Source organism: Delphinapterus leucas, chromosome 14, assembly GCF_059928025.1.
Source record: "Delphinapterus leucas isolate spDelLeu-1000000601 "Yukka" chromosome 14, BTC_Dleu_Yukka2, whole genome shotgun sequence".
NCBI lineage: Eukaryota > Metazoa > Chordata > Mammalia > Artiodactyla > Monodontidae > Delphinapterus > Delphinapterus leucas.
In genome coordinates, this window is record NC_143142.1 from 26,735,240 (window position 1) to 26,749,125 (window position 13,886).

Here is a 13,886-nt window from a genome sequence, read left to right on the forward strand (position 1 = left end):
CTAATACTGTACAACTGGAGAACCGATGTCCACTCTCTTAAAGGATTTTTGGTCTGGGGAGCGATCAGGTGGGGTGAAGGGCCCCAGGGGAGCAAGCTGGGGGCCCGGAAAAGCACACGAACCGCGTCACCAGACAGTCCTCGTGATACCTGATCGGTCACCGACTATCCAAACATCTTATTAGGAAATCGCTTTCACTCCTTCACGGATCTGAGGGCCTGCTTGGCCCCGGGCAGTGGGTTCCTGTGCTCGCAGGCCCGAGGGAAAGCAGTGACCACACCATGGGATGGGGCGTCCTCAGGGAAGCCCCCAGACCACGGGCGCGGAGAGGGGGCCCCTCACCCTGGAGGTCAGGGCCGGCCTGGGGTGGGGGGCGTCGTCTGATCAGAAACCAGAGGCTAAGCAGCTGGTGGCTGGGAAAGAGGGGGCGAGGGGGGAGCGTGTTCTGCAAAGAGGCAGCAGCACGTGCCGAGGCTCACGGGCCAGCGTGGGGGCTGCAGAGAAGGAGGACATGTGGGGGGGCAGCGAGAGGGTCTTCCCGGGGCCCCGCGGGTCCGGCATCCTCACCCCGGGGCAACGGGGCCGCTCACCAAAGGACTTGAAGCGGACGGCTGTCCTCTGGGAAAACGCCTCTGCCCGGGTGCTGGGCAGGGACCCGGGCCAAGGCCGGAGAACGAAACCCAGGGACAGAGTCGGCGCCGCCCCCACCCAGGGAGGAGCGCGAAGCCCGGGAAGGACACTCGGGCCCGAGGGCCGAGCAGCCCCCGCTGTCCGCGCACCAGGAGGCGACATATGGTCGGACCTTCGTCCTCCGCCCGCGTCCAAGTCTGAGCCCCGGGGGTTTTCTAGCCCGCGAACGCCAGGCGGCCCGCACGCGCGGCACCCGCGGCCCCACCGCACCGTGCTGGGGTATGGGGTCGGCGGTGCCCTCTGGGACCCTCAGGCGGCTGGGACGCGGCCGAAGGACCGAGCGCGACCCATCCCCGCGCAGCTCCCGGATCTCACCTGGAAGGTCCTGAGAGAAACGCACAAGCTGGCGGTCAGGGAGGCGCGGAGCGCCCACCGGAGACGCGCATGCACACTAATTGAGGTGCGCATGCGCACTGATTGGAGCACGCCGCGTCGACTCTTTCCGCGCTCCCTCCGCCCGCGCTCCCTCCGCCGGCCGCCCGGAGTGGGGGCGGGGGTCTGCGAAAAGTAGTCCCGGGTGTGGCTGCCGGTCCTCTCAGTGCCCCGAGCAGGAACGAGTCTGCGCTGCCCCGCTGGTGCCCAGGGAAGGTGAAGGGGTCCCGGGTTGACCCCCGGCAGGTGTGCGCGGGAAGGTGAACGGGTCTCGGGCCGACTCCTGGCCGTGCCCAGGTCAGGTGCGCGCGGACAGACTAGGCACGGGCTGCACTCAGCAAGTTCCCCGAGTGACGGGGTTCCAGGCGGGAGAAGCCCAGTTCCGGCGCCCTTCCCTCGAGCCCTCCATGTGCAGAGAAAGGGCAGAGGGGGAAGGTCTGGACAGTTGAGTTCAGGGACATTTTTAAAATTCAGGCACAGATGGGCCAAAAACACCGCGAAAGGAGTCTCGGAATTACGTGTGATGTGTTTACATGCAAGGCGCTCCTAAACATCTTTCCTGGCTTTGCATGTAAACATTTCTGGACACTGTTGGGTCAGAACATCGGTGCGGAGAGCTGAGAGGTCGCAAAGCAGCAGGTGGACCACCGAAGGCGCAACGGTCACCTGGGTGGCCGGTGGCTGCACATCTGTAGTGGCAGGTCCGGCACGGAAAGCACACCTGGTTCGCCCAGCGGTCATTGTTTCCCGAGGCACCTTTTGAAGGTGTTTTGCGCACAGGTGGCTCGGCTGCATACAGGATGTTCGTCAGGGAAGGGGAGGCCTGAGCTGTCTGCGTTCCCACGCTCGGGGTAACCCATCTCCTCTGCGCTCCGCCTTGCTCCCCGGTAATTTTAAGAAATGAATAGGACACCGTGAATAACACAGTGATGGTGCAATTATTTGCACAACAGCTTCACAATCTAGCAGCCAAAAATACGTTAAAGAAGAAAACAGATTATTCACTTTCAAATTAAATCTCTTTCCAGTGTTAGCCGAGACCTCTGCAGACTGCAGGTTCCACGTCTGCAGCCTCATCAGCTAACAATATGGACTCTGTGGGTAGTACTGCATTTCCCAAATCTCTATTTTGGCAGTAATGCCTATGATCCCAAGCACCCTTCACCCCGAACACTATATAAAGCCTTTAGTATTTGTAGTATTTCATTCCCTAAATCCCCACCCTTCCCCCCACCCCACCCCTCCTCCCACCCCAGGGCTTTTGGAGGTCAAAACTAAAAATGTACAACCTAGAAGAAAGGAATTTTAGGAAAATTGTAGTTAAGCAAAATGACAGGATTGTTAATAAGTCAGGACCTCGCCCAGTGTCTTTACGTGTAAAGGAACTAGAACATCTGATTTGAAAAGGATTCTAATAACCTCACTGCTGGTAACTTGCCAAGTAATCCTGAAAAAAATCTTTAAATCCTTTGTGATGATTTCCCATCTTCACAATAGAAATGATGAGCTCCCACAACTCAATAAGATCAACAACCAAATAGAAAAATGGGCAAAAACATATGAAAAAATAATGCATAGAAAAGAAATACGACTGATTCTTAAACATGAAAAATAAGAACCTAACTTCACTCATAAGCAAAAGGCAAATTCTAGCTATCCTACAGTTATTCTTGCAGACCTTCATCCTACAAATAAAACTCTAAGGAAAATAAGCTCATGTTAAAAAATAATAATAAAATTAAAAAAAACACTCAAGGAAACAAGTCACCACAAGAAAGAACAAGGAGAACCAAGAGACAGATACTGTCACAGAGGTTGAGAAAATGAACTCATCACAGACTTTAAATTACTATATTTAATGTATTTAAAGAGCTAAATGGCAAACTTAAAAATACATGTGGGAAAGAAACTGTAAAGAATGACCAAGCAGATTTGAAAAAGAACCAAATAGACATTCTAGAAATGCAAACTGTAACAGTATAGTAAAGCCTTGGTGTAACATTCTAAGTGGGTCCAAAATATCTAATCATGTTGATGTCAGTGAATAAAATGAGACTAGAGGAGGGAAGGTTGGGAATTTTGTCCGTCAGAATCCAGCCCGGTGACAGAAACCACACCAGCTGCTTGAACAGAGGGAACAGAATGTAAACAAGAGGTAAGGGAGAGCTGGAAGGGTAGGACCAGAACCCAGGTGGTGGTGGAGGGGCAGGTGTAGGAAGGGCCATGCCCCCAGAGCTCGGGGTGAATGGGAAGAACCTGGAAACATTGCACCTTTGAAGAAGGGTCTGCAGAGCTGGAACTCAGCCCCTGGGAGGAGGAGGTGGACGGCTGGGGCCAGAGTTTCCAATCCTAGAGGAGGGGTCCCCAGAGGCTGGGATACAGACCTCGGAGGAGGAGGTGCGTTGAGGCTGGTTCTGCAAGTCTTGGAGAAACTGCAGCCTGGCTTCAGCCTCTTGGGCGGGAAGACTGCTCTGCCTGGTGAAGAGGTGGGGCTGGGGCGATGCCTCTGGGATCAGAGCCCGCAGGCGCCCTCCAGCGCCCCTAGGCGGAGGCCGACTGAACATCTGCCAGCGGTTTTCAGAGCCTCAGCCCCAGCACCACATGGCCGTTTATGGAAGGGGGAAGGAAGGGAGAGCTGAAAAACAGAAGACGATAACGAGCACAGAAATCGTGTCATATCCAAATCCAAGTTCTCGCGGGCTTTCCGATACGTGAAATTAAACCGTCCCTGGAGAACTTCCGTTTCCGGAAAGCAGCAGAGAACCAACAAGTAGGTGGCTGACAACTGGGCCAACATCCGGGAAACAGAGGAAGTGAGCAAGGTTATCCGGGTATCAGGGATGCTTCTCCTGAGGGGCGTTAGCCAGTTCCAGAGCAGGGCCAAGAGGGCAGCAGCACCTTTAACACCCTCGCAGCCCTGGGAGGACAAAGTTCGGAGTCTGGGAACCACCACGGAGGTAACCTCATGTGGTATTTTGGACCCCAGGTTGTTTGGGACTCCGTTCAAATAATGTCAGTCCTTGCCAGCAGCAAATATAGGTTCTCTCAGGAGAGAGAGAGCCTCATGATAGAGTTCAAATTATTTCTACAGTTGTTCATGTGCAGTGATCAGCATTCAGTCAGGAATAAGCAGATGTCCAAGGAGAGAAGACAAATGACTGTAAACGAAGAGAAGTAACAAACAGACCTGCAGCGGGTCCAGATAACAGACTTTTTCCAAAGACTTAAAGGGCTATGCTTTATATGGTAAAAGGATGAAAGACAAGATTGAGAACCTTATCACTGACCTGCAAACTATGAAAGAAGAACCAACTGGACGTTCTAGAACTGAAAAATGTAACTGAAACGGAAAATTCAATGGATAGTGTTGTTGGTAGGTTACACACAGCTGAAAAGAGAAAAGTAATGAAGGTGGAGTTAGGTCAGAAGAATATACCCAAACTGAAGCACAGAGAGAAGAGGGTAGAAAGATACATAATACAGTAAGACAGCCTGATCTTCATGGAATTGGGGTCCTAGAAGTGGAGAGAATAGGCAGAAGCAGTGTCTGAAGAGATAAAGGCTTGAAGTCTTTTTAAAATTGATGGAATACGTCAAGCTTCAGGTTCCAGAAGCCTTACAGATTTCAATCATAATTCACAAAAAACAAACCACACTTAGGCATATCATAGTAAAACTGCTGAGAACTTAAAAAAAAAATCTTAAAAGCAGCCATACTGAAAAAAAAAATCACTTTCTAAGAAGCAATAATTAAACTGAGAACTGACTTCTCAAACTATAGAAGCCAGAACACAGAAGAATCATATCTTCAAAGTGGGAAAGTAAAATAACTGCTAACCTAGATTTTATATCCAGCAAAAAATTCCTTTAGGAATGAAAGGGAAATTATGACATTTGCAGACAAATGAGATCTGAGAAAATCCATTACTGGTAGACTTTAACCAAAGGAAATACTAATGGATTTTCTTTAGACAAAAATAAAATGATTTCTAATTGGAAGGTCAGAGATGTAGGAAGAATAAAATTCAACAAGAAGAGTGTGTTGGTAAATCTAAATGAAAGTCGACTGTATAACACAAAAATAACAATGCCTTCAAGGATTAAAAACATATCAGGGCTTCCCTGGTGGTGCAGTGGTTAAGAGTCCGCCTGCCGATGCAGGGGACATGGGTTCGTGCCCCGGTCCGGGAAGATCCCACATGCCGCGGAGCGGCTGGGCCCGTGAGCCATGGCTACTGAGCCTGCGCATCCGGAGCCTGTGCTCCACAACGGGAGAGGCCACGGCAGTGAGAGGCCCGCGTACAGCAAAAAAAAAAAAAAAAATCAGAATTAAAATATATGAAAACTATAGTGTGTAAGTTGGGGTGGAATAAATTGATTTAAGGTATTCTAATATCAAAACCCAAGCATCGTCTGAGAAAAGGGTGCACAAAGGCTAGATTTGTAGTACATTGAATTATCGATCCTACGTCTTAATCCCCTGCAGCGGTTTGTTCATCCACCCTCTTGCTGTGGCTTTGTGACGAGCTAAGGGGACCCCTTCATCCTTTGGGTCCCGGCATGGCCCTGGGACTCGCTTTGGTGGACTGAGTGTTAGCATCATGATACCAGCAAAGGTTTCAATGCCCTGCGCTGTCTGGCTTGCACTTCAGCACTTGCGCTGTGTCCGTGAGTACAAGTCCCCAGTACCCACTGCCTTTCCAGCCTGAAGTTCAGATTGGAGCATGTGGAGAAGACCTGGGCCCAATCTGAAGCCTTGGCACAAGATTAGCCAAGTTCATCCAAACCCCAACCAACCCACAAGTGAGTGAGGGAAAAAAAGTAAATGTGATTATAAGCCACAGATGTTGAGGCTGTTTTATACGTAGCATTATTGTGGTAAGGAAGTTACTACCCAGAAACAATGTACTTCCATAACAAAAAACAAATATGGGGCATTGCTTTGGGACCGGATGGTGGGTAGTAAGAAACTGTTATACAAAAAAAGAAAGAAAGAAAGAAAGAAAAACTGTTATACAACCCTGAGAAAATGAAGATCTGTGTGATTGACAAAATTACCTGTGGTAAATGTTATGGGTTGAATTGTGTCCACCCCAATTTCATGTGTTGAAGTCCTAACCTCTAGTATCTCAGAATGTGACTGTATTTGAAGACAGGGTCTTTAAAGAGGTGATTAAGTTAAATGAGGTCATTAGGGTGGGGTCCTGCTCCATATGAGAGGAGGAGATTAGGACACAGACACAGAGGAAGGACCATGTGAGGACACAGCGGGGAGATGGTCATCTCCAAGCCAAGAAGAGAGGCCTCAGGAGAGAGAACCCTGCTGAGACTTTGATCTTGGAGTTCTAGCCTCCAGAGCTGTGAGAAAATAAACTCATTGTTAAACCAACCATCTGTGGTATCCCTAGTGGCAGCCCTAGTAAACTACAGTAAACCTACAGTAACTTGTAAGAAAGAAAATATATCTAATGAACATAAGGCATCACTGGGTGAGGAGAATGAGGCAAGTACTGAAACCATGAACTCTTACCTCTAGCTTCACTCTGTAAGGCATGCCCTCAGAAAGGAACAGATCCATCTGCAAGCTGAATTTAGAAGCCCTGGAGAGAGTGCAAAAGTTGCAGCATTGGAAAATGAAACTATTTCCAAATCAATCAAATGTGAGCCTCTCGGGAAGATATCCATATCCAAAACTTGGCCAGCAGGACAAGGATCGGGGTAAACGACGACTCAAGGCATAGCTGTAACACACTTTGTTGGGGTGGCCTCTGGTAGAGCCTTTCGGTGGGATAAGAGCACTGCCGTACCTCAGTGTGGTTCTGTAGAAGCCTGCCTTGCTCAAAGTAAACTCAGAGGCATGTTGTGAAAAGAATTTGGGTTGTGGTTTTCGGCACGTGAAGTTGATTCATGACTGTGGCACAGGAATCAAGGAGGGAAACCCACCGCTGTGGTCTGAATGCCTGTGTCCCCCCAAAGTTCATCAACATGATGGCGTGGGAGGCGGGGCTTTTGGGAGGTCATGAGGTCATAAGGGTGGAGCCTGGGTGAATGGTGTTAGTGCCCTAATAAAAGAGGCCTCAGAAGGCTCCCTTACCCCTTCTACCCTGTGAGGACACAGCCAGAGTTTGGCAGTCTACAGCCAGAGAGAGAGCCTTCACCAGAACCCAACAATGCTGGCACCCTGGCTTCCAGCCTCCAGAAACGTGAGAAATAAATCTCTGTGGTTTATAAGCCACCCAGTCTGTGGGCATTTTGTTATAGCCTCCCAAACAGCCTAAGACACCCAGAAAGTTTTTGAGAGAGTGGTGTTGGCAAAAGCATCACCCAGACTCGACTAAAAGGCAATGATGCTGTTTGAGATGAAACAGATGACTGGGCGGCCCTGAGCTCTCTGCTGGCTGAGGGTACAGAGAGAGCTGACCAAACACTGCAAGGGCATGTTCCTTCATGTGTCTTCAGAAGCGGCCAAGGAGAGTGATGGAAGGGAATGTCCTCCTGGAGCAGATGAATACATTGTAGTTTGATCACACAACAGAATGCTGTAAACAATGCGAGTAAATGATCTAAAACTCTATACCGTATTATGGAGGAATCACACAGAATGTTGAGTAAAAGAAACAGACCTAAAAGAGTACATATTGTAGGACGCCACACAAAATAGGCAAAACTAATTTATGTGTAAAAGGATAGGGTGGCACATGTGCTTAGTGGGTTTTGTGACTGGGAATGAGAAGAGGGGGCTTTAGGGATGTTGTTACTGTTCTGTTTCTTTTTTTTCTGCGGTACGAGGGCCTCTCACTGCCGTGGCCTCTCCCGTTGCGGAGCACAGGCTCCGGACGCGCAGGCTCAGCGGCCATGGCTCATGGGCCCAGCCACTCCGCGGCACGTGGGATCCTCCCGGACCAGGGGACGAACCCGCGTACCCTGCATCAGCAGGCAGACTCCCAACCACTGCGCCACCAGGGAAGCCCTACTGTTCTGTTTCTTGATCTGAGTGTTGATTATATGAGTAAGTTTGGTTCGTGAATTGTCACTGAGTTATTCAGTTGTATTATTTGTGGTTTTGTAACAGATTTCCCCAAAACTAAGCACCTGAAAATAACAAGTATGGATTAACGGACAGTTCTGAGGGTCAGGAGCCTGGGATCTGTCATGAGGTTGCAGTTAAACTGCCAGCAGGGCCTGAGTCATCTGGAGGCTCAACAGGACCCTCGAATTCGCTTCCAGGTTCACTTGTGTGGGGTCTGCAGCCTGTTCCTCCATGGCTGTTGGCTGAAAGCCTGCTTCTCTGCATGGGCCCCTCCATGTAGTACCCAGTGTCCCTGCCACATGGCAGCCATCTTTCCCCAGAGCGAGTGATGAAAGGAGATGGAGATGTAGAGGAAGGAGTAAGGCCCAGTGTCTTTCATAACTGGGTGTCAGAGGGACGTGTTACTTCTGCCTTATTATATTCACAGAAAGTGAGTTACTAAGAAGGGCTGGGAGGGACTTCCCTGGTGGTCCAGTGGTAAAGAATCTACCTTCCAATGCAGGGGATGTGGGTTCAATCCATGGTCAGGGAACTAAGATCCCACATGCTGCGGGGCACCTAAGCCTGCGTGCCACAACTACTGAGCCCACGTGCCTCAATGAGAGTGCCCTTGTGCCACAAACTACAGAGCACACATGCCCTGGAGCCCGTGCACCACAACTACAGAGAGAAAACCCACTTGCCACAACTAGAGAGAAGCCCGTGTGCTGCAACGATGACCTGACGCAGCCAAAAAAATAAAATAAATAAATATTTTAAAAATATATACGTTTAAAAAAAAAAGGAAAGAAAAAGAAGGGCTGGGAAGTTGAGGTCCAGTTCTTGAAAGGAGGAGCTATATCAGTCAGCTCGGGCTGCCATAGCAAAATACCACAGACTGGGTGGGTGGCTGAAACAACAGATATTTATTTCCTACAGTTCTGGAGGCTGGAAGTCCAGGATCAAGGTTCCAGCTGACTGGGTTCTTGGTGAAAACCCTCTTCTACTGCTCACAGATGGCTGTCCTGCTATGTCCTCACATGGCAGACAGAGCAAGAGAGGGAGTGCTGTCTGGTCTCTGCTTACAAGGGCACCAAGCTCATCATGAGGACCTCACCCTCATGACCTCATCTAAATCTAATCACCTTCCAAGGGTTCCCATGGCCCAATATGGAATTGTTTCACGTGGTCATGGAGTCTGGGAAGTCCCAAGAGCTTTAGTCTGAAGATCTGATGGGGTAAGTTCCAGTCGGGTCCTAAGGCACGAGGAGACTGATGTCCCAGCTTAAGACTGTCAGGCAGAGAGAGCAAATTCTTTCTTGTTCAGTTTTTTGTTTTATTCAGGCTTTCAGTTGATAGGATGAGGCCCTCCCACACTGGGGAGGGCAATTTGCTTTGGCCCACCAATTCAAATGGTAACCCCATTTAGAAACACCCTGCAGACACACCCAAAATAATGTTTAATCAGATACCTGGGTGCCTTGTGACCCAGTCAAACTGATGCATAAAATCAACCATCACAAGTAAAAAGGAATTTGTGGACATATTTTAAAAACCACTATAACATGTTCATATGTACCTTTATATATATAAATTTAAAATTTGTTGAGCAAACTAGAAATCAATAATGGAAAGATAACAGGGACATCTCCAAACACTTGGGAAATAACATATTTATAAATAATCAATGGGGGAAAGACAAAGTCTCAAGGGAAATTTAAAAAATATATTGAACTGAACAAAAATGAAAACATTAAAAAAATTTGTGGTTTGCAGCCAAAGCAGTGTTGAGAGGAAAACTTATAGCAGTAAATACTTACATTAGAAAAGAGGGAGTGATGTCAGCAACATGGCTAAATATGACAACACTCATTTGTGTGCCCCCCCAACAATAACAATTTGGCACCCATCCATCCATGCCCAAATGATACTTTGTGGGAACTGTAGAACCCTGCATCATATACCAATGGACGCAGGAGAAGTCTTGCACAGCACTGCACCAGGTAATAGGCAAAAGACCTTGGTTCTGGCTGTGGACCCTTCAGTGGCCTGAGAACTGGCTCTAGCCCCTCTCAGCCAGGAGCCCCTGGAGAACACTGTCTTACACAATCACTCACAGATGAGAGAGTCTTCGTGGAAGTCTGGATTTCCAGCAGAGTAGCTCTAGCACAGCACTGGAGCAAAAAAAAAAAAAAAGAGTTTGGATGCATTGGAGAGGGTAAGAGGACAGCTCAACTTACCCACATCACTGCTTCCCCAAGGTGGCACAGCTTAGGGCCAAGAGAGATCTTCCCTGCCCATGATTTCTCCTGCAGGGAAAAGTGAGAGTGTAGAGTGAGTGCCTGACTTCCCCAACTGTGCAGATGCTGCCAAAGAGGCCTGTTTCTCCCCCACCGCCTCCAGAGTACTGAATCATGGCCTGTGTGACTGGGGAGCTGGGAAGAGGCTGGGGGAGCAGCAGATAGGACTCTTTGAGGGCACTGAAAGTATGTGAACTTTATTAACCATATCACAGACTCCATCAAGAAGCTGCCTATGAGCTGCTAGGTATGCCTCACCCACAAATTCTCTCAACTGGTTCATGGCACCCCCAGCACTCTGCATGCCTCATCTACACCCCCATCCTGTGGCTGGCTCCCTGTGTGTGCTCCCAATGACAATGGCAAGAGAGAGCTTTGGCAGACAACTACTGGGCATGCACAGAAAGCCAGCCCAAATCTGCAGGCCAGAGAGAGACATAAACGTGAGTTTTACTGCCACACTTGGGAAAGAAAAAGGGAGGCTATCAGCACCCAGCCTGGTGTGTCACTGGATTGAGAGAAGGTGTACAAGCTTAAGAATTCTGCCACAAGAGGGAGCAAAAAGTGTGGAGCAGATGTATCCATAGAAGGTCTGAGAAAGCCTCAGAATCACTAGCAGGGCTGATAAAAGGTATTTTTCTCCTGAAGGGAGCTAGTAAAGATTGGAAGAGGTGACTGCTACTTCAAATGCAAAGACATCAGTGCAAAAACTTCAAGAAACATGAAGAATCAAGGAAACATGACACCCCAATAGATCATAATAATCTACCAGTAACCAATCCCAAAATATGGAGATCTGAGGTTTACCCAATAAAGAATTCAAAATAGCTGTTTTAAGGAAGTTCAGTGAGCTATGAGAAAACACAAAGACAATTCAATGAAACCAGGAAAACAATACACAAACAAAATGACAAGGTAGCAAAGAGACAGAAGTCATAAAAGTGACCAAACAGAAACTCTGGAGCTGAAGAATTCAGTTATTGAAATGAAAAATGAAACAGAGAGCACCAACAGCAACATGGATCAAGCAGAAGAAACAATCTGTGGATTAGAAGACAGGAACTTTGAAAGTATCCAGTCAGAGGAGAACAAAGAAAAAAGAATGAAAAGAGTGAAGGAAGCCTACCTGATATATGGGATAGCATCAAGAGAAACAATATGTGAATTATTGGAGTCCCAGAAGGAGAAGAAAAGCATAAGGGGGTAGAAAGCTTACTTAAAGTAATAATGGCTGAGACTGTCCCAAATCTGGGGAGAGATTTAGATATGCAAGTTAACGAAGGTCATAGGTCACCAAACAAAGTGAGATATTCTCTAAAACACATTATAATAAAACTATCAAAAATCAAAGATAAAGAGAATCTTAAAAGCAGCAAGCAAAAAGAAGCTTGTAACTTACAAGGGAACCCCCATAAGGCTATCAGTGGATTTCTCAGCAGAAACCTAACAGGCCAAAAGAAAGTGGGATAATATATTCCCTGATATATTCAAGTGCTGAAAGGGGAAAAAAAGGCCAACCAAGAATTCTATATCTGGCAAAGTTGTCCTTTAGATATGATGGAAAGATGAAGGTGTTGGGACTTCCCTCGTGGTGCAGTGGCTAAGGATCCACCTGCCAATGGAGGGGACACAGGTCCAAGCCCTGGTCTGGGAAGATCCCACATGCCACGGAGCAACTAAGCCCGTGTGCCACAACTACTGAGCCTGTGCTCTAGAGCCCACGAGCCACAACTACTGAGCCCACATGCCACAACTACTGAAGCCTGCATGCCTAGAGCCTGTGCTCTGCAACAAGAGAAGCCACCACAATGAGAAGCCTGCCTGCCGCAACGAAGAGTAGCCCCCGTTCACCGCAACTAGAGAAAGCCCACGCGCAGCGATTAAGACCCAACGCAGCCAAAAATAAATAAATAAAATAAATAAATTAAAAAAAAGAAAGATAAAGATGTTCCTAGACAAACAAAAGCTGAGGGAGTTCATCACCACTAGAACTGCCTTACAAGAAATGATGAAAGGAGTTCTTCAAGCTGAAATTAAAGGATACTGATTAGCAACATGAAAACGTTTGAAACTGTACAGCACACTGGTAAAGTATACAGTCAAATTCAGAATACTCTAATACTGTAATACAGTTGTGTGTTAACCAGTTAACTCTAGTATAAATGTTAAAGAACAAGAGTATTAAAATAACTATAGTTAAAATAATTAGTTAATGAGTACACTGTCTAAAAAGAAGTAAATTGTGACATCAAAAATATTAAAGGAGGGCAGTAAAAGGGTAGTTTTGTATGTGATCAAAGTTCAGTTGTTATCAGCATCAAAATAGACTGTTATATCTGTTAAATGTTTTATGTAAGCCTCATGGTAACCACAACAGAAAAACCTATTGTAGATTCGCACAAGATAAAGAGAGGAGAATCAATGCATATCACTAAGGAAAATTATCAATTTACAAAGAAAGGCAAGAGAGGGAGAAAGGAACAAGGGAACTACAAAAAAGGCAGAAAGCAATGAATAAGATAGCATTACCTATAATTACCTAAAAATTCCTCTTACCTAGTAAGTCCTTACATATCAATAACTACTCTAAATGCAAATGGATTAGATTCTCCAATCAAAAGGCATGGAGTGGCTAGAAGGATTAAGCAAATACTAACAGATCTGCAGAGAGAAACAGACAACAATACAATAAGAGTAGGGGATTTAAATACCCTACTTTCAACAATGGCTAGAGCATTCAGATAGAAAAGCAATAAGGAAATGTTAGACCTGAAATATAGTTTTAAATGGACTTAGCAGACATATACAGAACATTCCACCAAATAGGAGCAGTATACACATTCTTAAGTGCACACAGAATGTTCACCAAGATAGATCACACGACAAGTCAAAAAACAAGTCTCAGCACATTTAAGAAGATTGAAATCATACCAAGTATCTTTTCTGATCACAATGGCATAAAACTAGAAGTCAGTAGTAGGAGGAAAGTTAGAAAATTTACAAATATGTGGAAGTTAAACAACACACTCCTGAGCAACCAGTGGGTCAAGAGGGTTGCCAATTTCGTTGATCTTTCAGAAGGATTATACCTAAAGATAATAAAGGCCACAAATGATAAGCTCATAGTCAACATCAAATTCAATGGTAAAAGGTTGAAAGCGTTTTCTCTAAGATCAGAAACAAGACAAGGGTGCCTACTTTCACCACTCCTATTCAACATAGTACTGGAAGTCCTAGCCAGAGTAATCAGGCAAGAAAAAGAAAGAAAAGGCTTCCAAATTGGAAAGGAATAAGTAAAATTGTCTTTGTTTGCAGATGATATGATCTTATGTATAGAGTCCTAAAGACTCCACCAAAAACTGTTAGGACTAATCAACAAATTTAGTAAAGTTGCAGGATACAAAATCAACATACAGAAATCAGTTGCATTTCTATACACTAACAATGAAATATCTGAAAAATGAAATAAAACCATCCCATTCATAATAGCATCAAAAACAATAAAGTACTTAGGA

General features: G+C 46.5%; 1 protein-coding gene across 2 annotated transcripts in view; it reads right to left on the reverse strand.

The window, feature by feature from the left end:
• The window catches only part of CLTCL1 (clathrin heavy chain like 1), a 32,271-nt gene extending 30,007 nt beyond the window's left edge, over positions 1 to 2,264 (reverse strand). Inside the window, exon 1 of one of the 2 annotated variants that reach the window (XR_016387571.1) lies at positions 1,006 to 2,246. Coding sequence is in view for 1 of the 2 variants with exons in the window: in XM_089894840.1 (XP_089750966.1) it covers positions 1,006 to 1,098 (93 nt within the window). In the remaining variant the exon portion in view is untranslated. Of the gene's footprint in view, positions 1 to 1,005 lie in introns of both variants that reach the window. The other variant, XM_089894840.1, reaches the window with a different exon arrangement.
• Between the last annotated feature and the right edge of the window lie 11,622 nt (positions 2,265 to 13,886).